The 23,796-nt window shown below is 50.5% G+C and overlaps 9 protein-coding genes across 9 annotated transcripts; 5 read left to right on the top strand and 4 right to left on the bottom strand.

Moving 5' to 3' along the window:
* Window positions 1-1,548: 1,548 nt before the first annotated feature.
* Window positions 1,549-2,644, bottom strand: KY384_000453 (uncharacterized protein; the record flags this gene model as incomplete). Its single annotated transcript, XM_044808989.1, has 4 exons — window positions 1,549-1,575; window positions 1,599-1,973; window positions 2,040-2,147; window positions 2,168-2,644. The coding sequence occupies 4 exons, from the start codon at window positions 2,642-2,644 to the stop codon at window positions 1,549-1,551; spliced, it is 987 nt and encodes a 328-aa protein (XP_044664976.1).
* Window positions 2,645-3,590: 946 nt separating this feature from the next.
* On the bottom strand, window positions 3,591-4,788 carry KY384_000452 (uncharacterized protein; the record flags this gene model as incomplete). The annotated part of the gene is made up of 5 exons (XM_044808988.1): window positions 3,591-3,911; window positions 3,962-4,171; window positions 4,218-4,246; window positions 4,317-4,551; window positions 4,702-4,788. The coding sequence occupies 5 exons, from the start codon at window positions 4,786-4,788 to the stop codon at window positions 3,591-3,593; spliced, it is 882 nt and encodes a 293-aa protein (XP_044664975.1).
* Window positions 4,789-6,514: 1,726 nt separating this feature from the next.
* KY384_000451 (uncharacterized protein) lies at window positions 6,515-7,420 on the top strand (the record flags this gene model as incomplete). Its single annotated transcript, XM_044808987.1, has 1 exon — window positions 6,515-7,420. One exon carries the CDS (start codon window positions 6,515-6,517, stop codon window positions 7,418-7,420), a length of 906 nt encoding a protein of 301 aa, XP_044664974.1.
* A 1,744-nt stretch (window positions 7,421-9,164) lies between these two features.
* Window positions 9,165-10,394, top strand: KY384_000450 (uncharacterized protein; the record flags this gene model as incomplete). Its single annotated transcript, XM_044808986.1, has 1 exon — window positions 9,165-10,394. One exon carries the CDS (start codon window positions 9,165-9,167, stop codon window positions 10,392-10,394), a length of 1,230 nt encoding a protein of 409 aa, XP_044664973.1.
* A 671-nt stretch (window positions 10,395-11,065) lies between these two features.
* On the top strand, window positions 11,066-13,052 carry KY384_000449 (uncharacterized protein; the record flags this gene model as incomplete). The annotated part of the gene is made up of 2 exons (XM_044808985.1): window positions 11,066-11,099; window positions 11,197-13,052. 2 exons carry the CDS (start codon window positions 11,066-11,068, stop codon window positions 13,050-13,052), a joined length of 1,890 nt encoding a protein of 629 aa, XP_044664972.1.
* Window positions 13,053-15,407: 2,355 nt separating this feature from the next.
* On the bottom strand, window positions 15,408-15,884 carry KY384_000448 (uncharacterized protein; the record flags this gene model as incomplete). The annotated part of the gene is made up of 1 exon (XM_044808984.1): window positions 15,408-15,884. One exon carries the CDS (start codon window positions 15,882-15,884, stop codon window positions 15,408-15,410), a length of 477 nt encoding a protein of 158 aa, XP_044664971.1.
* A 1,382-nt stretch (window positions 15,885-17,266) lies between these two features.
* KY384_000447 (uncharacterized protein) lies at window positions 17,267-18,525 on the top strand (the record flags this gene model as incomplete). Its single annotated transcript, XM_044808983.1, has 3 exons — window positions 17,267-17,501; window positions 17,572-18,087; window positions 18,152-18,525. The coding sequence occupies 3 exons, from the start codon at window positions 17,267-17,269 to the stop codon at window positions 18,523-18,525; spliced, it is 1,125 nt and encodes a 374-aa protein (XP_044664970.1).
* A 232-nt stretch (window positions 18,526-18,757) lies between these two features.
* Window positions 18,758-21,085, bottom strand: KY384_000446 (uncharacterized protein; the record flags this gene model as incomplete). The annotated part of the gene is made up of 2 exons (XM_044808982.1): window positions 18,758-20,980; window positions 21,035-21,085. 2 exons carry the CDS (start codon window positions 21,083-21,085, stop codon window positions 18,758-18,760), a joined length of 2,274 nt encoding a protein of 757 aa, XP_044664969.1.
* Window positions 21,086-21,660: 575 nt separating this feature from the next.
* KY384_000445 (uncharacterized protein) lies at window positions 21,661-22,449 on the top strand (the record flags this gene model as incomplete). Its single annotated transcript, XM_044808981.1, has 1 exon — window positions 21,661-22,449. The coding sequence occupies one exon, from the start codon at window positions 21,661-21,663 to the stop codon at window positions 22,447-22,449; it is 789 nt and encodes a 262-aa protein (XP_044664968.1).
* Window positions 22,450-23,796: the final 1,347 nt, after the last annotated feature.

Raw genomic sequence — 23,796 nt, 5'->3', positions numbered from 1 at the left:
GGTGGAAGGAGGGAACGACAGTGAGGGCGATGGGAGGAAACGGGGGAGGGAGACGGGGGGAGTTTGGAAGCTGCGGATACGGATGGAAATTAAGGTCCTCGTTAGCGTGGAAAGTGAGTGGGGATGAGATGACGGAGTTTGTCCGCTTTGGTCTTTTGCTCTTTTTCTGCTGACACCCTCGCGGCTAAGGCAAGACCAACAAATTAATCACTGGAACAATAATACAATCACAGCAGCGGTAGAATAATCGCTCCAAAGGATGTTGCGACAACAGAGGTGGTGGTGGTGGTCTAGTACAATTTATTGATGGTGGTGGTGATGCATTGACTTATCGGTACTAACGCATGGCACGTTTCTTATCATGAGCGCATTCTATTATCTTGTGGTCTTCGACCGTCATGCATATATACCTTGTCCTCGCAGTTCAAGCGCAGCGCAGGGTGTCGCCCTCTCACCGGTCAAGCCTTCAGGAATTGAGCCATGACCGAGACGAGCGGGTCATGTGGGCCACCTCCGCCATGTCTATCGGACTATTATCATCATCATTGCGCTGCGGTAGGCCACTGAATTGCGCTGGAGTTAAGATCTCGATTTTCCAGATTCGTGAGATGACGGGCTAAGAATAACCTGGTGGCTGCATTGTTTACGGATCGCCTAACTGGTCTTGGTCACGGCTTGAACTCTTTGATACGACGTGGCCAAGTAATTTGAAGGCGCCCTCACAGCACCAAACATGTGGTTCTGGTTGTTGTTGTTGTTGGATGCTAGCTGGCAGCTCCGACTTCGACTTTCCCCTTGATGCAGACATTCTCTTCCCACATACTCTACCTTTTTAGTCCAACCCTCATCGAAACAGGAAAGGGATCTGAAACCCTCCTCGCCTCACTAGGGTATAGCTCATTGAGGGGTGAGCCTGGCACCTTATTGGCGACTGCCTATAACTGATCTCGCTTGTGCCTACAAGTGACACACCGGCTCAAGGCCGTTGCAAGACTACATCGCGTGCCGCCGCCGCTTTCCATCATGTTTTTGCAGTCTGAAGCACGCCCTGTCGATCCCCATTTGGTGTCTGGTACCTAAGACATGAGCCTGTTGATGTCTTACTGCGCCGACAAGTATGTAGACTTGAGCCTGAACGCGTGACTAAGTGGCGGCAAGATAGGTGAAATGGATGGCAAAGAAGCGAAAGTATTCAGGGAACGTGCTCGACTCACTACATCTTGTCAGTGTACAAAGTGCCCCTCACTCACCTGTTCAATGGCCAAATCATGTCCAAGGAAGCTGTCCGAGCTTCGACTGGCGGAGGGCAGCGATAAACAAATCAATGCAAGAATATGCACTCATTCGATGCTGGATATACAACGAGAACACACATCCCATCCATTCCTCAACAATTGACAGCAAACGTTGAGTAAGTCCTCTCTGCTGCAGGAGCAGTCCGATGTTGAGATGCGAAGCACGGCTAGCAATTCCTACGAAAAGCACACCACCGCATATATTACTTGTATAATCTGCTTCATCCAGTACATGGCGCCGAAGGTACAACGCTCAACGTTGCACATATGAACGTATTACCTGTATCAAGACATTCAACATACCCCCCACCTTGCCCTACCAATCGCTCCACCCATCCGCCTTCCCTTTTCCCCCTCCCCCTCCCCCGCCCCACCCTTCCTCATCGCCGCCGTCCCAATCGCACTCCCTTCCTTCTTCTGCTCCTCCCCACCAACCCCAAAACTATCCCAAAACTCCTGTTTCTCAGGCTTCGTCCTCTCCTCGCCAAAGCTATCCCAAAACTCTTTCTTCTCCGGGTCCGCCCCCCTCTTCCCACCCCCATTCCCAGACTGCTCACCCCCTTCATTCTCAATGAAATTATTGAACCGTTCCGCCGCGCCCTTCGTGCCCGTCTGTAAAGTCTTCCCAACGTTAGCCCCGACCTGACGAGCCTGCGTTGCGATATCTGCTTCTGCTATCTGCCGTCACAACATTGATCAGCCCCCCCATCCAATTCCTGCAAGGTAAAAGGAGAGGAGACACACCTTCTGCACCCCCGGCTGTATCCACCCCTCATTAACGCTCTTCGCCCCCTTGGTGGCCGTAGAAGCAAACCAGCCCCAACCCTTCCCAATCGCCGCGAGAGGATCCGCCTGGAAATCCTGCATCCCACCCCCTGCTCCTCCCCCATTACCTCCTCCTCCACAGGCACTTCCTCCACCGCCCCCAAAACCCGCATACTTCCCCCCTCACTCGGCCTCAAGTGCTCGCTCCGATTCTTATTTTCATCCCCCTTGCGCGAGAAGAAATCCTCATTCATCTCCTTCTGGCTCCTGGCACCTATTCCCTTCGCCGGGCTGCTCTCCCTCCCCGACCCCATTCCCGTAGCTGTAGCAGTTTTCTTAGGCTGAGCTTTCGGCACGCCCTTGAACTCCCGTCCTTCAACCTCACAGCTCAGCCGTTCCTTCCACTCCTCGCCCACCTCGCCCCCATAGACTTCCTCCACCCTTCTCTTCGCCTCGCCATCCCCGCCTTTGCCTGGCCACCCCCATTTCACGCTTCCCCCCTGGCTTTTCTCCCAAAATTCTCTCCATCTCAAATTACCCCCCTTCTCCATCCGCAGCACCTCAGCCTCCTTAAAAGAATCCATAGCAATACTCCTGACGAAGGAGATGTGTACGCCAAGCGAGCGATGCAGACCGGCGCAGGTGAGGCAGATGAAGGTGCCGAATTTGGGGGAGGCCCATTGCGGGGAGGGGGCATTGCAGTCGATGCAGGTTTTGTTGGGGGGAAGAGATTGGAGGGATTGGAGCTGTTGGAGGGGTGGTTAATGAGGAGGATGAGGGGGGTTGGTTGTAGGGGTAGGAGGGAAGGGGAGGGACGCGGGGGGTGTTTGTTGGAGCAGAGGAGGAGGGAGGGGGAGGGGGAAGATGATAGCTTGAATGAGAACGTGGGGTGCAGAGTTGGGGCTGTGGTGAAGGATGGGGTGGATGGGGTATGCACCTTGGATTTGCTCTCTGGATCCACCTCCCAGGACATGGTGATTTAGCAAGTCGTGCACGACTGATTGTGGGCCAATCAAGTGGTGTTACCGCGAATGCATTGCTTTTGTGTTTGCTGGAGGTACAAAGTGGGGTGGAATCGTGTGGTAAGGTATTGTCAGTGTTAATAAAGGAGTCTAGAGGTTCCGCGGCCTAAATTCTTTCACAACGCGCTAGCATATGTTCTACGACAGTCACAAGTTGGCATGAATTGAGTTCATGTTGTCTTGAACGGGATGAGTAGAAATGTCTATTGGTTTACTCAATAATAGATTGTCATGTGTGGTCGTGTATGACTAAAAGTACAGTTGTCTTAAGGAACCAGACCAAGCGCACGCCCCGAGAATTGTATGTTTCCGTGTCAATGCAATATCATCTTCCTTGCAAGCAAAATTGACTTTCGATGGGCACATGCATTGCAAGTCCTCTCAAATTCCTGCATCAGTATGAGATATTGTGAGCCGCCAAAATTACGTTCGTTTCAGTTGTCAATGTTTGGACGGATTAAGCCGAAAGTGGTGGACGCGGCGGTCTCTTTGATAGTTAGGGGATTGTCTATGCAGCAGGAGGGTCGTTTGCTTGCACGACGCCGTTCTCGGTCAATGGTGCGGTACCAGCGGCTTCTGGGTCGACATCCTCCTTTCCAGGGCTGTCGATGGCAACCTTCACCGCGATCTCACGACCTTCCACCTCCTTGCCGTTCATCTCCGAGACTGCCTTTTGCTGCAACTCTTCTGAACCAAGAGAGACAAAACCGAAGCCACGGCCCTTGCGGGGCTCACCACGGGCCTTCAGCTTAGCGATCATGAATCGTGGAATAGGACGAAGCGCGATCTTAGCAGCACTTGGGCTGTAGGCTGCGAAGAGGTCCTTGAGCTATATGATGTGTCAGCGATGGCTTCTTGGTAATCCGTGAACGGACGAACCTTGTCTTCGCTCATTTCGTATGGAAGATTTGCAACCATGATCTTGGTCGAGGACGGAATACCATCCTCGGGAGGTCCACGTTGACGAGGTTGGGCAGCGGCAGCAGCTGGCTTAGTGACGCCATTAGTAGTGGTAGCACCGTTGGTGACAGGGGCAGCCTCATTGGTCGTATCGGCGAGGGCTTCTTCGCCCTCTTTTGGAGAATCACGCTTTTCACCCCATTAGCACAGACGATATCAATAGGATTGGTAAGACAAACATCGGTGTTGCGTGCACCTCCACCTCTACGTCCACCACGACCTCGGAAACGACCACGACCACGTCCTGAGGATCGGCGACGCTGTTGAGTCTCACCACCTGTCTCGGTTTTTGCGGCTTTTTCCTCCGCAGTCTCCGGCTTGCGGGCTTCTTGCACAGACACCTTTCGATCGAGGACGGTCTTGCCAGAGAGTTCGCCGATAGCCTTGCTCGCTTCATCTGCTGTTGTGAGGTCGACGAAAGCGTAACCGACGGGACGAGTGGTGCGAGGGTTGGTAGGAATGGAAACGTTTTCACTGTACCACATGAGTTCGTGACACCCACCAAGTTTCTCATGTCAAGACATACACGGAGTAGCCATTGAAGAAGGACTTGAGGTCCCCCTCCGTAGTAGCATAAGCTAGATTCCCAATGTAAAGGCGACGGTGTTCGGCAGCAGCAGCTATGACAGCTTCGTTCTCTGCGGCATTGATAGGCTCACCACCAGCAACGTTATCAGCTCCTCCAGGGGCGGGGGAGAGATAGTAGTGTTGGCCATAGCGTCACTGACACTGTCGACGGCAGACATTGTGATGAATGTACAAGATTGACTGAGCTTTAAAAATTTGCTCTGCCGGAAACTTGATGAAAGGCAAGATTGTGAATGCCTTTGAGGAAGTTGCTTGACGAGGGGGGAAGAGGGTAGCTTCGTGCCCTAGATCGTAGGTTTTTATTGTATCTTGAGCGTTGTGAATGAGGTTGACTTGTATTGGGGAAGGAAGGAGGAAAGCGCAGAGAAGGGTCGTACAAAAGAATTTCTTGACCGAAAGACGCTAAACCCAAAACAGCCACACTAATGCGAGCCCGTGAAAATTGTCAAGTGTGTAAGGTAGGAGGCAAATCTACACTCTGCCAGTAGAATCATCAATGAGTCACCGTCATGTGGCTGCCTGGAACATCTTGACACGATATTGGCTTTGACAACACTGATAGCGTAGCCAAAGACTCGCTTTGAAACTTTGCCAGGTTTCGACCTGCGAGAGAGAGCAGAGAGAGCAGAGATCGAATGCGTACCAGCAGACAACATTCTTGATGGCGGATGATACTCCCTGCGTGCGGTGTATTACTGATTCGTAGTCTTCCCCTTTGATCACCATCTCATTGGTCGTTGGAGGTATGAATCCTGAGAATGGAGCCCGTCCACGAACAGCGCTCGTAGCATACGGCTCTGAGACTGGCAATGCGCTTGACTATGCAGAGGAGCTCGGTCGAACGCTTGAGAGACTACACTTTTCTACCCAAGTATCTAGCTTAAATGAAGTGAAATTGGCAAGCTTGGCTTTTCTGGACACCCCAACAATTACTGACTGTGACTCAAGCCGTCCCTATCATCCTTTTCATTCTCACTTTTCGTAACTTCTACCACCGGCCAAGGCGATTTACCCAGTAATGCACAGTCATTTTGGAACTTTTTGCTTCGCAAAAAGCTCCCCTCAACTTTCCTGCAAGGTGTGAATGTTGTCACCTTTGGGTTAGGTGATAGTTCTTACCCAAGGTACTACTCTACGCCAACCCTTCCACAGGCCTTGCTAAGCCTGCAAAAGGTACAACCTCGGTATTCGCAAGCTACACAAACGACTGCTCCAACTAGGTGCGGTTGAAATATATCCGCGCGGGGAGGCTGACGAACAGCATGAAGAAGGGTCCGATGCAGCTTTTGTCCCATGGGTGATCGATCTCCGGCGTAAATTGCTTGATCGTTTTCCCTCCCTAAAGATACGAACCCTGTCCCAGATGATGTTTTGCTTCCGCCAAAGTGGCTACTCTTTTTCTTGGAGGCTTCTGAAAAGAAACAGCCAGCCCTGAGTGTCAGTCATGACCACAATATTGGCGACACGAATGGCGATACCACTCTCGCTACACAAAGCTCTGTGATCAATACTGTGTCAGCCACTGAGAAGTCCTCAGTGGCAGTAGAGGTCTCGGTGAACAAGAGACTGACGCCATCGAATCACTGGCAAGATGTCCGACACCTGATCTTTACAAGCCAATCCTCAGTCATCTATGAGCCAGGAGATGTACTCACAATTCATCCACAGAACGCAAGTGAGAGTGTCGATGAGATTGTAAGGTTGATGGGTTGGGAGGGCGCCATCAAGAAACTCGTCAGCTTCAAAGCCTCTGAATCACAGAGTACCTCCTTCTTAACTCCATCACCTCCTTTCCAGAAGATGCCTGGAGAGTCCTGCACCTTTCAAGAGCTCCTTCTGAACCATCTCGACTTGACTGCAATTCCTCGTCGATCCTTCTTCGCCATGGCCTCCCACTTCACCGAGAATCAGTATCAAAAAGATAGACTCTTGGAGTTCACCAGGCCCGAGTACATCGACGAGCTCTATGATTACACTGCACGTCCAAGGAGAAGTATCTTGGAGGTTCTTCAAGAATTCGACTCGGTCAAGATCCCTTGGCAATGGGCAGCTGCAGTTCTACCAGAACTACGTGGACGTCAATTCAGTATAGCCGGTGGGGGCCAGCTCAAAACCGATAATGCTGGTCACACCTCCTTTGAATTGTTAGTTGCAATCGTCAAGTACAAGACAGTGATCAAGAAGATCCGGGAAGGGGTTTGTACGAGATACCTTGCCAATTTGTCTCCTGGTAGTCACCTTCAAGTTTCCCTTCAAAAAGGAGGTCTAGGTCTCAAGACCATAAACCTTACCAAACCTTTGGTCCTGATTGGTCCGGGCACCGGAGTCGCTCCAATCCGTTCAATCATTTGGGAGCGACTTCAGCTTGCCGAAAGTCAAAGTCGAGCAGAGGATTCAGAACACCTTGCTTTGGAAGTGAGTGGTGTCGGAAAAATGCTCCTCATCTTCGGATGCCGCAGTGAGGCGGCGGACTTCTTCTTTCGCGACGAGTGGGCGTCGATTAGAAACAAGCTACCCCTGGAGGTCCAGGCGGCTTTTTCGAGAGATCAGGTGCACAAAGTCTATGTACAGGATGTAGTGAGAGCCCAGAGGTCGGAGATCTTCCGGCTCCTGCACGATCTCGAAGGCACCGTTTTCGTCTGCGGTTCTTCTGGGAAGATGCCTGCCGCAGTTCGCGTCGCCCTTACTGATGTGTTCCAAAGCTGCAGTGCTATGAACGAGGAGCAGGCCCAAGGGTATCTTGCACAGATGGAAAGGAGTGGAAGATACAAGCAAGAGACGTGGGGCTGAGACAACGCATCGCTCTCACCTCCGTGTACTGAATGAGAAACCGTATTCATGTGCAGCAACTTTCTACGATTGCAAATGGCTGTCTCATGCAGCATTTGGAATGGTTGTGGATTGAGTTATAATGCAAGGAGAATGCGCGTGAAACACCCAGCCTCTCTCTCCTTGGTCTCAACATTGAATCACAACCTCAACTACAAAATGTCGCACGATGCACTGAGCTCCTCAAAGGGACTGCTGATCAGTCTTCTACGGTCTATCCAGCTCACGGCACAGGATGCTTTTCCTAACTGCGCGAGTTTCCGCCACCATTTTCCTCGCAACGACCAGTCTCTCGTCGCCTATTCCAACACCATGGACGGAGAGCTTTTTGGAAGAGATCAACGCCCTTCGAGCCAAAGGGATGTCGGAGGTAACATAATTTGATCAAGCTTGTGCTCTAGTCTTGAACACACAACTCGGAACGACTCGCTCACTCAGTCGACAGGACCAGATCAACGCACTGTACCCGCAGCGCCTTCCAATTCCCGAGACCAAACACCTCAGGACGCAGTACACCTTCCCTCATCCACCGACGACTTTTCAGCTCTCAAATCCACTCGAAGAAGTTGATGTTTTCAGATCCGCCTCCTTCCTCATAGATGACAAGGACTGCCAGGATCCCGGCTTCCTTGAGAAGCTTGCGAGGATGCTAGGACTTGGAGGGAACAGCGGAGCAAACAACCAGTATGCTGTTCAGGACGGCGAGCGCAGTCAAGAAGATGGGGCATTACATATTCAAGGGCAAAAAAGCCCGTCATTGAGGGAAAGTGTGGGAAGGAGGGGAGAGCAGATGGGACGCAAAGACTGAACAGTTGCGCAAAGATGGGTTTTTGGTGACTCGCAACTTCAGTCCACTTTCGATAGCAATATAGCATGCATTGGTAGGAAGACCATTGATTAAGTAAGGGATTCACTCCGCTATTTCCAGACAACGGCAATTCTCAGTAGCAATGAGCATGCCTTTGCCGTGAGTGACAAGCAATGCTACCTTAATGAAGCCTGTCCCTTTCGGGAATTCTGCATTTCTCGCATTGAATAAGCTGATTTCAGAGTATTCATACTTGTGAGATCCACAGAGCGCGAGGTCCAGTCGTTCGCACTTTTGATATCAGGATGGGGCCCTTGTCTGGATGTGGCGCGCTATTGTGGAGGTGTTGACGTGGCGCGTCCCTGCCGCTAGATAGGAACAGCCGGATCCAGGAACCGGGAGACCAACACCAGTGATGGAAGGAATGAGGGACACCTTACTACCTTAGGGACACCTTAGGGTGAATATGTTGCTGACTACATCATTCACGTTGGGATATGATACGTCAGTCGTCGACCAGTGAGCGCACGGTGAATCTGCGCAGGTCCGAGAAATTCCCCGCGAATCGGGTTTCCCAAAAACTGCAGTAACAGTCCATGGCTCTTTCCACAAACAACACCTCAGTGAGGCACCTCTGCAGTCATGTAGAGCCCCCCGGCTCTTCTGATTCCTTCCTTCAACAACATCAACAATACATACATCATACATTTGGACCTGACACTGTCTTGCCACGCAGAATATGAAAAGATAATTCATCATTCATCTCACTACTGCTACATCAGCACGTACATTCCTTTTGTCACCGCTTATTGGGTGTCTTCCAATACCTCCGTCAATCCCTTACCCATTGAGATCACTGTCTCGTTACGCCGATCAGTTCACTATCTCGACATCAGAATGCCTCACAAAACATCTCTGCAGGCTATGCCCGCCATGTTGGGTCTTCTGTCCCCGGCAGGCCGCCAGTCATTCAACAACTCTCCTACTGCCGCTACCGAGTCCTCTCCTTCAGTAACAGCCCTGCCGCCATTGGCCTCCGCTCAATACGTTCAGCAATGCCATACCGTCATGAGCCAACAGCGAAAGATGTTCGAGTCGGAAAGAGAATTGTGGAGCATTGAGAAACAAGGGCTCATACAACGCATCACCGACCTCGAGGAGTCCTTACAGCATCTGCAGGACGTTCACAGTGAGCTTGCGTCACACAATAAAGGCAAAAGCGCTCAAAACAGAGGCTGGGATGAGACCAGCACCTACCGCTCAAGACCCAGTAGTTCGAGCACTGTGGGAGAGGAGCTGGTCAAACTTAGCAATACAGGCATGACACCTACGCGGAGATTCTCAGAGTCTTTTGAGCCTGGAAAAGCTACGCAAAAACTCTCTAGCATAAACGAAGACAGCACGCAGGATCGACACGTATCCATCTGCACTAAGACCGAGAATATCCCGACCGATGCTTCTATGGCGCACAAATCTACCATTGCAGGGGCAGACATCGACAAAGACCTCGATGGCATAACATTCAAAGCGTCCGCGATCGACCCCAACATCGTCAAATCCGTCTTCTCTTCCGGATCCGCTTCGCCAATGACGTCAGCTGAAACAGAACGCGCTATAAATAAAGGCTATTCACTATTCAAGGAACCCGATTCATCGGCGTCGGACGAGCTGAACGAGCCGAATCGGACACTTAATGCAGGTCATACGCCTATCTCAGAGCATCCGCATCTTCTGCTCTCGGCAGACGGTGCAAGTAGTAGGCCGGGCAGTGCCATCGCTAGCCCAGACCCAGCACCGGTCAAACGACCTTCGGAGCGCCGCGACTCCTACTTCCCCAACGTGCATCCCGACACCTCTCTGCAGCAGCCAGAACCAGATGAAGACCCGGCGCTCAAGGGCCCTCTTGGTCTGACCGACGACTCAGCAGAGAACACAAAGTTCCTCGACAATCTGCAGAGAAGACTATCGCAGGAGGCAGAGAAGAGCAACACTAGCGAAGAAATCCAGGAGGCTACGGGTGAGAGTTGCAGTGCTTCGCGAGGGGAGGAAGAAGAGGGTGGGGAGCCCAAGTTGAAGATCAAACGGAGTCTGAATTTCGGGAGTCAATTGGGAGGCGGAAGTCTTTAAACGGATGGTCTACAGTGAAGAGGCGGAATCAAGGAGAGCGCATTTTACAAAACGCAGTATAATTTGTATAGCATAAAATACAAGACGATTTTACCCAGAGCAGACCACTTTGAGGGCATGTATAAATATCAGGTATCTATTCCTTTGGTGAATTTGTGCTCCCTATCGAGACACTCCCAAGGGTTGTATAGTCTCAATATAACTGCGCCAAAGTCTAGTGCCTAGACTTTAGTGGCAATTATAAGGAGGTACTGGAAATGGCCTTGCACTGCTTTCCACCCTGGGCATCGCTTTCTATGTCCCTCCATGATAGGTGTGGGCGGCCCGTGGGAAGGGAGTTGCGCCAAGACATAAAATCGGCCGTGGTGATTAATCAGCATAATCGGCGTGCCGTCATTGGCTGCAAGGACTAGAGTCCTTATATGTCTATAAAATGTGCTTGCGAGGGTTGATGGTATGCAGGAGCCTACACGCTTTGCGAGCTGATATGACTTGTTGGTAAATGAGTAAATGACCGAAACTTGGATGAAGCACGCTTGATTACTGTCGCGCTTTGCAGTGGGGTTTGAAGTGTCTGAAGTCGGTGTTTGTGGTTGTAGGGAGGGCAGGGGGGTTGATCTTTGTGACTGGCTCTTACTTGCTTCTTCTGTGTGCCCAAATTTCCACACACAATGTTCGATGCTCATGTCGCAATCTCAGCGCACGGTAGGCAACTTTCGAATCAATCTTTCTTGCCTATTCCAGTGTCATTATACTTGATGGTCTAGTAGCCCATCGAAATACAGCTGAATGGACTCTGGAGGGGCTGATACAGTAGCTCTTGAAGCTGCACATCCAGAGCAAAGCAAGTCCATCCCTTGTCGATCTAATGATGGACAACAGCTCGAGGCTCAAGTAATCCCATTTCAATATACTTTTCTCCGTAAATCTACGAACATCAGGATCCTGGAGATAAAGCCTGATGAGCCCAATAGTGAGATCGATGTCGTACTGCATGAGAGGGAAATTGAGGATGAATGTCCCTACCACGCCTTGTCATATGTGTGGGGTTCGCCCAACTTCACGCACAAAGTGTATTGCTCTGAAGGGTACATCAAAGTCACTGAGAATCTACATGAGGCTCTCAGACTTTGCCGTCGACTAGACCTGTCGATACTTCTCTGGGTGGACGCAATCTGTATCAATCAGGCGGACGTTGACGAACGATCGCGGCAGATCCTGCTAATGCGAAGGATATATTCTGGGTCGCAATGGGTCTTTGTCTGGCTTGGTTATGAAATGCCATCTGATGCAAAGGCCTACGACTTCATAAGACATACTGTCGAAACATATAGCGAGAGACTCAATGGAAGTTGGGACGATGCTCTGGAGATACGTAAAATCAGCTGTGATATTTTATCTTCCGCCACTGAGGAGATCATGTGTTCTTTGACCGATTTTTTCGCGAAAAACTGGTTCTCGAGAGCTTGGGCATATCAGGAGATTATCTGTGCCCCCAATGCAACATTCTCAAGCGGACCGCTGGACATCAATTTTGAGTATGTGGGCAATTTTGCGAGGCTATGGGAGGCCCTGGGATTCAAGTTCAACCTGTACTCTGTTGAGGCCCAGACCGCTTTATCGCAAACCTCCCTCATAGTAATAATAAGAGACCACTTTTTGTTGGAACAAAGGTCGGAACATACGTTATACAAACTTGCGAAACGCACTAGGCTTCGTCTGGCTACGGATTCGAGAGACAAGATATATAGTTTAATTGCTATTGCGTCCGACAAAAATGCTCTACCCTTTCCGCCAACATACGACATCACGACTGAAGTACTATTTGAATCATTTGCTGCTCACCGTGTCCGCTCGACACGAAGCCTTGATATTTTCGAGTGCTGTATAACTCAACCTAATGAGACGGACTGCGCATCATGGGTACCGGACTGGAGACAGTCTCATGGCCTCATCATTGGAACTGGCATAAATCCTGAAAAGGAGCCATTTACCGCGTTCGGTACCTCTTGCTGGGACCCAACAAACATGATCGAGAATAGCACACTGGCGGTAGATGGCGTTCGACTGGATCACCTACAAGATTTGCTTACCCCTCGCATGATTTATCGAACCCTGCATAAGAGAGATTGGGTGAATGACTACCTGCCAATATACAAAGACCGACAGTCCTTGATCAACGAGTCAATGGGACTGACCCAAAAATCAAAGCGTTTCAAATCCGACGAAGAAACTTGGCAAGCTTGGTGGCAAACGCTTATTGGCGAAAAGAAAGATGAAATGGTTCGGGCATCCGCTGATTACGAAAGGCTGGTTAGGGCGTATCAAATGACCATTGATGGATATATCAACGAGAACCTGGATGTGGAAAGTCACAATACCCTCGAAGAACTAAAAATTGAGTCGCGTATTAACTTAATGGCACATGAGCGCAGCTTTTGCCTGACGGCAGATGGCCGCATAGGTTGGGTGCCAAAATTCTCAGTGCGCGGCGACATCGTGAGTATTATGCGAGGATCACCTGTACCTGTCATCATTCGACCAGCTGAAAAGCCGGATCAATACTACATGATCGGTCAATGTTATATCCACGGCATTATGGACGGAGAAGCCGTTGCAGGAAGAGAGAATCAAATTGAAAAGATGTACTTGGTGTGAAGTGGCATTGAGAGCTGCTACTGACAAAGCTACAACATTGTTGTTCTAATTTCTCACTCCGTACGACAAAGGGAATTCTTCCATGTCTGGAGCCTCCGGTCAATCATCGATCCTCAAGACGTTTGAATGATTATGCCAATAATAGCGACCTTTTCAATATGTGGCAACAAAGAACGATCTATCAACTACGTGTTAGATTGGTACTCAGCGTCGAGAGAGATGGGAGACCGTAACAGTATCGTCTGCGAAGTCCGGCGAAAGCCCATACAACGTCGCACCTCACGGCTTGTCTTCAGGGAGACCGGGCCTCTGTATCAAAACACACGATCAGAAAACGATATTATCGAGCTCTAGATCCAAATCACTCGATGAGGTTCTCATACCATAAGTCGTTCTCAGCATTGATCGCACACGGTAAGAATTATCCTCCTTCTACACTTCACGCCCTCACGCGGGTTGGGATAGCTCTCAGCGTGCCCGTAATCATCTTCCTAGATGAAAAGATTACTATTGCTTAGTACAGCACGCCCACAGAACGTACAGACCCAACAGTCACCGTTTCGTGAAATGGAACTTATCTTTTGACTCGTTTATATATTGCTGACAGTGTCTTGGCCTCAACTTATGACACTCGCACAGCTGACAGTTCTTGAAACAAAGAAGCATGAATGGCAGCTATGAAGCACGAAGGCTAGGCTCAGATGTTAGGCGAGCAGCGACATCAAAGACGAACGGCAAAAACAGTAGGCTCTGTTTTGTCATCATTCGTTTCTCATACTACATAACGTTCTATTATCCATTACGACAGCATATACTAATTCATTTTGCCATGTCATGAGATACTTTTGATTCCAACCCTCATCCGCCCCCATCCCTCTCGCCCTCCCCTCCCCACCCCTCTCCACCCCTCCTACCCATCAAGCACAATCCGCTCTAACCCCCACCTCCCCACACCCGTCCTTCCCAAGGTACCACTCATCGCAAAGCATATCGCACGTCGCCCCCGGCGCGACAAATACCCTCCCCTCTTGTCCCGGCGTCGGTAATCGCCACTGCACGCTCGTATCACCTGGGTCAGCGCCCGTGGTTGCGCGGTACCCGCCGGCACAGGCGCAGTAGGTGTGCGCACCGATGACTGAGCAGGAGGTTCCGAGGCCGCAGATGTTGTTGGGGGGGAGAGGGTCGCAGGTTGGGCAGGTGGGGGTTTGGCGGGTTAGGAGGGGGGTGAGGGGGGGTTGCGAGGGCGAGGGAGAGGAGGAGGGGGGGGGGGAGGAGGGTGGAAGGACGCATGGTTGCTGTCGTCTAGAATTGTGTTGGATAGTCGATGCTGGGACTTTGGCGGTAGGGTTCTGTGTCTTCGAAAGTCAGAGCACTCAAGGACTTATATAATCATAGCCACTACTGGCCAAAGCTGAGGCTTCCGGATACAGATGGTTGATGATTCAGCACCGTGCTTGACCATGCAGCACACTAAGAGCTCATCCTCTCAGCATTGTAGGCGCTTGCCCTACATTCTGACAGATGGTGAAGAAGGTAGGCTCGTGCTTTAGTAACATCTCGACCTGAACTCGTGTAAGCCTCGATGCCGTTGTAGACGGCCAGCTCCCCATCCGTGATGGTGGCTTGCGGAAGGGACCTCGACAGGGGACATCTGATAGTGCCAAGACGCTAGGTCTACCTTAGTGCGGCCTTCAGCTTAGTCAGGAGATGCTCATTGGTTGAGCTCATATCGCCCGAAACTTTCAAGAGGGGAATGAGCTTCTACTTCGACCATTTGGATTGAGAAATCAAGCTGGCTCCAGCCAGTGTCGCCATGATGATCTGACAAGAGCTTGATTCTACAGTAATAAAAATGACCGCTTCTCCGAGGACTTCAGCCTGATGGAGACGGAGGTCTACTTCGCTTGTTTTCCCACGCAAGGGCGTTGAAAGATGAAGACAAGTTCTCAATACCGAAGCTTGAAATTGAAGGCAATACTTTGTGATAGATTGAGGTCTGGAACACTCATTGCAGTCACTCCTATGATACAAAGACCACTCTCACGCCGCTGAAAAGGCCGAGAGATGACCGAGCACTTAAGGCTTTTCATCACAGATCATGCGCTCATGCGTACTCAATTGATGAACTGATTTCAGAATGATAGACCCGATGTCTGACAAGTCTGTGACGAGGTTTTTCCAGGGCAATAGAATGGTACCATTTTCTCTTCGACCGATGAAGCACATCTGGAATTGAACAACGAGATCGGTGTAAGTCACTCAAGCTTGATCTACGGGACCACACGTCTTTCGACTTCCTTCCCAAGTAGCCAGTTTGTTGAGCTATCATGATTTTCATCCCGCCGTCACTTCGCTTTACTTGATCTCAACCGTCAACTCGTTCGAATGAAATTCGCCCGTACTGCCTCCTGTCATCGACTCTAGCGTCAATCTGCTGATTTCGTCCTTTGTGCCATCCCACACAGCTCGCCATGACCCTCTCGCCTCAACTTTATACTCTGATTTCGGCGGCAGCCCAAGGCCAATAGTGGGTAGCGTCGTCGAGCTATTGAGATCTTTGTGGCTCTTGATTTCGACGAAGCTATCGGGCGACGGTGGCAGCTGTCGCGCGAACCTTGCAGTTGCCAAGGCGACAGGCTGCTTGGTTGCAACGTCCTCCATTTCGAAGAGGCCAAGAAGACCGGCTTGTGGGTCCAGTGGAGAGTCCCATGTCAGTATCGTGACGGGATGATCGGCATTGTTTTGAACTCGTACGTTGACCTGAAGAGGCGTGTCGGGTTGGAATGAGGACGTGACTGCGCTGATTGAGACGTGAAGGAGTGAGAGATTCATTGTGGCTCGAGTCTCGACCAGAAACGTAGTGCAAGGCAAGTGTGGGTAGGTGTGTGAGCAAGCCAAGACAGTGGGACATACAGACCGTGAAGTATGGCCACAAAAGAGATTCTACTGTTTGTCAAAGATCGATGTCAACTTTCTGCTTTGTTCAAGAATGATGGCCGTTGCTGCATTGCCAAGAAGAAGTATTTGCTTGGCTGATGCTTATCGTGGTTGCAGCTTCCAATATTGGATAGCTTGCTCCGCTCTAGCCTCTCACAAGCTGCCCAAAGCAATCAAGGGCCCCTTGCTCCTGTTTCCTGACTACTGGTAGAAGGTTTGCCGGTATGGAAGCTTCGATGTCTTGCAGAAGACGCGGGATGCGCCTAGGCATGCTAGGCCTCCCTTGCTACGTATCTCGGTTAGAGTGACAGCCAACAACGGCTGTTAGAGTCTTATCTTTCCGCAGAATTGTTTCACAGAGTCAGACGATCTACTCATGGCCCGAGCCGACAACTACGCTAGTAGGCAATCACGACAACATGATAATGAAGCTTCCTCTCTCGATCATCTAGAACAATCGCAGCTCGTTCACGACCATCGGCTACATACCTTAACAGTCTCAAGTCCCCAGAGAGTACTCTTGGCAAGGGTCTGAGTGCCAACACAGCACTTATCTCTGCCTTGTCCCTTCCTTCAGCCTTCCATCCCATATCTCAAGATGACAAATTGTTTCGATATCTTTCCTTGTTCTCAAGAGCATCTGAAAAAAGCCATGAGACTAGCGAACGGCTGGGCGCCTCGCGCCGGTCAGCCATGTCGGACTCGATCGAATTCCAGAAGAGATGCCAAACTTCACCTGAGCCCATGTTCGTTTTGATCATTCACGTTCAGTCGACGTTCGACGTACCCTGTACTTGCCTGCAGCTTGCTCTGCTGATAGATAGCAGCCAATCAGTCTTCAGAAGTGCGTTCGCTCCCTGATCTCCCATGCCATACTGCGCTGGACGCTGATCGTCTTGTGCGTTCCGGTCGAGAAACAACATTCAGCTTTCTCTGAGCCAAGACCATCTATCGTTCTGCCTTCCTAATTTACGATAGCCTCATAGTCAGGATGTGTACGCAGCAGTTCACCTTCGCTTGGCCTCTTCCAGATATCCACACCAGCTCGTTGACCTGCTTCTTCAAGCTCAGTGCACAGGCTCTTGCTCAGAGAGACTGCTATCAGGCCAAGACTTTCGAGGTTTATCATTCTATGTCAAAAGACTAAGTGTAGTTATGGAAGGTAGCTCTTTTTCGCTGGTCAAAATCTGTGTATATAAGAAGTGAGACATTCAGTCATCCTCATCCACCATCCAGCTATTTCTTAGAAAGTCAATTGTCATTGCAAAAAGATCACGATGCATATCTTCCGTCAGCTTGGCTTGTTAGCCCTAAGTGCCATTCCTCTCGTCTCTTCTGTTGCCATTGACCTTGAGAAACGTGCACCTGCCATCTCCGTCACCCTATCTTCAGTATCCAACACCGTTGTGAAAGCCGTGGTCAAAAACACCGCCAGCGAGTCCGTGAGCCTACTCAAGTCCGGCTCCATCCTCGACTCCGCACCCGTGGAGAAGGCCACCGTACTAAAGGACGGTTCGTACCCACCACCTTCAACATGTGCCCCATACCCCTTCACCACATGACCACTGACCACCTCCCCCAGGCGCCCGCCAACCCTTCAAAGGCCTCCTCCTCCGCCTCAAAGACACAGACCTAACCCCAGAAGCCTTCACCACCCTCGCCGCCGGCGCCACCTTCGAAACCACCTTCGACATCGCCACCGTAACCGACCTCTCCTTAGGCGGCACCTTCTCTCTAATCTCCTCGGGCGCCTTCGCCTTCCCCTCCGCCTCCGGCACAACCCTCTCGTCCCAAAAACTCCCCTACACCTCCAACACCCTCACCCTCACCATCGACGGCGCCGAAGCCGCAAAAGTCGCCCCTGCACTTAAAGACCTCGATAAACGCACCATCGTCTCCTCCTGCTCCGGCAGCCAGGGCACAGCACTCCGCGCTGCGCTCCCGAGGGTTGTGAGCTTGAGTAATGCGGCGGCGAGTGCCGTGGGTACGAATAATGCGAAAATGAATGAGTATTTTCATAGCACTACTGCTGCTACGAAGAATGTGGTTGCTGCGCGCTTTAGGGGTGTGGCGGCGCAGGCGGGGACGACGACGAATGGTGGGACTAGGTATTATTGTGGGGATCCGTATGGGTATTGCACGGCGAATGTTTTGGCTTATAGTGAGTTGTGCCTTTACCTCCTTCCCCGTCTTTTTTCCTCTCGCTGCTGGGGTCTCTCTCTTGGTAGAGGTGGTGGAGGTGCCGTGGGGTTTGAGGGAGTGGATGGCTGATGTGAAAACAGCTATTCCTTCGCAGAATCTGATCGCCAATTGTAATATCTACTACAATCTTCCGCCTTTGACGAATCAGTGCCATCGTCAGGATCAGGCGACGACCAGTCTGCATGAGTTCACGCACGCGCCAGCTACGTATTCGCCCGGTACCCAGGATAATGGGTATGGCTATGCGGCGGCGACGGCGTTGAATACGCAGCAGGCGATTAATAATGCGGATACTTATGCCCTTTTTGCTAATGCGATTTATGTGGGTTGTTAGATGGGGATGGGATAGGTGGTGAGAGGGAGTGGTGTTGGGGGTGGCGTGGGAAAGGGGGAAGGGAGAAACTTGATGGTGAGGATACGTGCTGAGAGGAGAGAGGAAAGGAAAGAAGCGTCATATAAGGGGTAGTAAGAGTGTGAGTGGGGTACAATGCTTTGCTCTGCCTTTCTAAGAATACTGCAATTGGTATTGTGTAGTAAGTCCTGAAGCCTCATTTGCCATAATCACATTACGAACGGAATATCCATTTGGCCAAAGCACGGAGCGTTTCACTTCGTGGCTCAGGATGCGTAATACTATGCCATGCCTTATCAAGCCGGCTTGATGGTCCATAAATGCTAGTTGAAGAATTTTCGTTTAGCCATTCAGTGAGTGCTTCGGAAGATTTTAGCGTGTTCGGATGATTAGAACCTAAGATTCGTGTGTCAAGGCGTAGACAGTCTCGCATCAATTGAATCGCCTCTGCAACCCGACTTTGATCCCTCCAAACCAGAGCTAAATCATACATGCTTACAATTGTGTCGGGATGCTCCTCGCCTAGCACCCGTTTCCTGGTCTCAAATGCTTGCAGCCCCAACTCTTCAGCCTCTTTCCACCGTTCTTGACCTAAATACGAGAGGGCTAGGCCGCTGAGACTATACACTGTATCAGGATGCTCCTCGCCTAGTACTCTTTTCCTAATTTCAAATGCTTGCAGCCCCAACTCTTCAGCCTCTTTCCACCGTTTTTGACGCCTATACGAGAGGGCTAGGCCGCTAAGACTATTCAATGTATCAGGATGCTCCTCGCCTAATGCTCTTCTTCTGACTTCTAACACCCGCAGCCCCAGCTCATCGGCCTTTTTGTAGCGCCCTTGCGCTACGTAAGTCATTGCTAGGTTTTGCATACTTACTAAGGTATCAGGGTCCTCGTCACCAAACACTTTTCGTCGTATATCCATGACTTGTACAGCAAGCTTCTCGGCGTCCTCCATGCGTCTTGTGAAATAATGTACTGAAGCTACTGCTGACATACTGTCTAAGGTAGCCTTATGCTCTTCGCCAAATATCTCCTTCCTCGCCTCCATCGCCATTGTAGAGAGCTGCTCGGCCTCAGCGAAATCTCTCTGCTTACATGCATACCATCCAGCATTGTACAGCAACGAGGCCCATTCAATGATTGCTTGTTGAGCTTGTGGACGTTGTGCGATTGCCGACTTTGCGTGGGGAAGAAGCTCTCGGCATCGAGACCAAGTCTCATATTCTCCCGATGGAAAAGCGATGGACAAAATTTTGATATAGCGCTCCTTCCATGGTTCAAGCTGCCCCTTACTCTCTAACCACTTGCGCGTCGCCAATTGCACAAGCGCATGCATCTCAAATTTTCCCGTCGTATTGATTGACATGAAAGAGAAATCCCGCAACATCTGTATATCATCTTGAAATGTGTCGTCACAACTGAATATCGACTTGCAATCCTCGTCATTCTCTACTTCGTCCTCTTCATCACCTTCGCTCATAGCCTCCTCTTCCACCTGTTCTTGGTCAAGCATGTCGTCTTGGCTGATTCCTGGCAAACTATGTTCCTTACTTGGCTTTGCGACTCCGGCTTGACTTTCGCTCTCAGATTCCCGTTCGATGTCTCCCAAAACTTCGCCTCGAAGAAGATATTCCGGGATGCCTTGCCGATCAAAAAAACTTAGGAACGACAACAATTCCGTGGCAGATGGTCGTATCCGGCGTATATGTTCGAAGGAGATCTGCCAACTGATAATGATGGAGTTCTTCGCCTCCCAATCCCTCCGTAGACGACCCGCCTCATGATTGAGAAGACTACCCTTCTTGCGATCACTTTTTCGAAAGTCTTCCAGATACTGCCGCACTGAACAACGTGGCGCTCTTTGCGAAATGTATGCTGCTGCCTGAACAATAGCCAGGGGCATGTATTCCAGAATCGCTGCAAGCTTGACAATATCTTGACTATCGCCTAGTTCTCCCAGCTTTCTCTTGAAAAGGTCTGACGCGTGCGTCTGATCAAACGGTCTGACATCTATCATATCACGTTCTTCAACTAAATGCCGCGCCGCCTCTCTACTTCTCGTAGTGATAAGTACCCGCCCATTCTGGCTCTGAGGTAGATACGTGGAGAGTGGCTGCTGAGTACCATCAGCGGAATTGAATCCTTGCTCTTCCTGCCGGGAGCGTTGGGTCTTGAGAAGGAAAGTTGCATCGTCAACATTGTCAACGATGAGCAGCCAGCTTGCATTCTTCCCGTCACACAACCAGTCATACACAAGTTTGTAGATATTGGCTTTGGGCTCTCTCCGGCGCGGAATTTTCAAGTACTCGGCAATATCCCGAAAGCTTTTCTCAAAACGCGCAGCGTTACTCCCATGAACCCAAAAGACCCAGGTCGCTGGGGATTGCTCATGAGTTCTGTAGCCATACTCAATGGCGAGCTGTGACTTCCTAGCCTAGGGTCAGCACCTGCAACGCTTGTGTATCTGCCTTCGCTTTTCGCCCCTTACCCTACCCCGCCAAAGCCGACGAGTGCCACCCGAGACGCAGGTGACACGCATTTCTGATCTAGTAGGTCGAGGATGTACCCTCTTTGGACGAAATCTGGATCTCGCCGAAAAGGAATGCTCAATGAAGGATGGGGCGGTGTCTCTGGTCGTTCTATTCACAACAAGGTTATGTTAGTCTCTCCTCGGAGGCGAGTGGGCGGAAAAGGGACTTGCCGGCGGCAACGTGAAAGTGAGCACCAATTTCCCCCGAATTTTCTCCTATCTGCAGGCCCCTGTTTCCCGCGCCTGTAAAAGTCGAGGAAATGCCGGGATGGGACATGAAGTCGCAACGAGGTATGGAAAGCTGGTTACTGACGATGAAGGTCGACGGACCCTAGCCTTGTACGAGGACCACGGCTAGGCAGCTTCCTCCGTATCTTAGCAGCTGGCGCGCTCTACTCTATTAATAGCCCCGGCTTGCAGGGATCCTTGTGGAAGCCATGTTAGCCTGATTCAATACTCTTCGATACGTCGCTGAATTCAAATGAACGGAAGCTCAATTTACGGGCTCAGATAGCGTCTGTGTCCATCCTTCAACCGTTTTCTCTCACCCCCACGACAAAGCTCATTTCCGCCTGAGAGAGCAAATGGAACCTGCTGGACTAACAGTTGGCGTCCTCGCCCTTGCAGGTCTCTTCAGCAACGCCATACAATGCTTCGAGTTTGTGCAGCTTGGTCGTAATTTTGGAAAGAGCTTTCAAATCAATCAACTCAAGCTAGACAATGCAAGACTTCGCTTGTCTAGATGGGGCAATGCCATTGGGCTGAGCAACGATCTCCAAGGGGCACGATCGCTTGAAGAGCGCTTTGGTTCCCAAAACGTTGGACATGCTAGATCTTTACTTGAACAGATTCTTGGACTATTTGCAGAGGCTGAAAGTGTCTCGGGCAAATACAAGAGCCGATCCGAGCCTCATGATGGTCAGCTCGAAACCTTCGATCCTCGAGTCGACTTAGAACCCACTGTTGCAGACCTCCACAACAAAATGACCGAATTGGCTGCCAGCCGACAAAACAAGACCGGATTCCGCCAGAGAGCAAAGTGGGCATTGTTCGAAGAGAAGACTTCTCGGAGACTTATCGAGGACATCACAGATCTAATCGACGGCCTGGTGAAGCTCTTTCGAGCATCTCAGGAGACCCAACGAGAGCTTTGCGATACTGAACTATCCTCAATCAGCACGAAGGAGAATATACAAGTATTGGGTGATATTGCAGAGGAGCAAGACAAGTTTCTCAAGGATGCCATTGCGAAGGCCACAAGTAAAGACGACGGTGTTCACAACATCGTCTTCTCAGGGAACGACAATGCCGGTTTCCAGATGGGTCACAACTCTGGTACCATCAGTGGCCTCACTTTTGGAAGAAAAGATTGAGACAACAACCCTTCTCTGGCGCAAGACGTGCTAAGGTTCAGTCAATATACCTAAACGAGACGGCGGCAAACGGGAGGCGGCAGAACCTTACTTGACATATGTTACACATCTATAAAAGCCTTTGCGAACATATACGGTAGATTTTGGGATTGGGAACATGGATGCCGGGCTATCTAGACAATTAAAGGCGTGTTGAAATCCTGCCTTCAGGCTCTATTCAAGTGTACGTGTATGACCGCCGCGAAAATGGCTGAGGACAGAAAATAGGTCTTGCATTACTAAATTCGGTCATATTCTGCCATCGAGCAGCGCTCCCCAATCCACAGACACGAACAGCAAGTCCAATTGACTGCCATGGACACTGTCGTCGAGTCCAACAAGCCCCCTTCCCTGAAAGTGCGTACCTCCTTACTCTCACACGCTTCCCAAAGGCATCACCGCGAAATCCTCTTCGCACTCCCTTTACAAAGTTTCCTATAACACATCTCACCCTAGCCAAGCATGCCAACTTCATGTGCAAACCCCTCAACCACAACGATGCTGCCCGGCAGCTGAACTGGAGCGCCATCCTTGCCGAATCGAAAGCATGTATCTTGACTACATCATATCCGTAGATTCATGCTGCGGTACGCCTACGAGACGTAACTCCTCGCAAAACTCTTTGCACGCCTGTAGCTTTACGAAGCATGCCCCTTCGCTGCACCGCTTGTGGTGACAGGAGAGTGAAGGTTCTTTGCGCACGCACGGAAGGTGAGCAATACTACTACATGCGGTCAAGTTACGAGTGAAAATGAATCGTTGGGCAACGAGAAAAGACGAGATGCAGGAACAATTTTGAGGGAAAGCTAGTTAGCAGGAAAGGATTGATTTGTGCTGATGAGACAGGTGTTTCTAACTTTGGTATGTATGCAAGCACCCGTTGACTCCACGCCCTTCTTGATCTTGCGTGGCTGATCCCCTTGTCTTCCGTTGTCCTGCCCATTATCTGCCCAATGCATTTTCCATTCTCTTCACCCTGGCTGTGCTGATCTGGAGGAATGTAGGCTTGGGATGTCATTATATACCCACAATCATCATTCGCAACAATCGACCTGTGGATCCGTGCTGCATAATTCTCTCATCTCTAAGTATGACCATCTATTTCCGTATCGAAAGCTGCCTGTGAGAAGAAAGAAGCTTTGGAGGCTTGTGAAGGCGTCTTGCAGGCGTCTGATAGTGTTAGAGGCTGGTGGCTACCTTCGGCTGTTCTCGGTTGTTGTCGGTCGTGGCACCAGGAGGCTTCCGAAATCGCCCTAAATTAAAGTCACACAATTAGCCTATAAAGGCCGCCTCATATCTCTCACCAAC

Source organism: Bacidia gigantensis (genome assembly GCF_019456465.1).
Source record: "Bacidia gigantensis strain McMullin 20006 chromosome Unknown contig_74, whole genome shotgun sequence".
Taxonomy (NCBI): Eukaryota; Fungi; Ascomycota; class Lecanoromycetes; order Lecanorales; family Ramalinaceae; genus Bacidia; species Bacidia gigantensis.
Note: the sequence above shows the minus strand (reverse complement) of the source record. Positions and strands in the feature narration are given on the sequence as shown.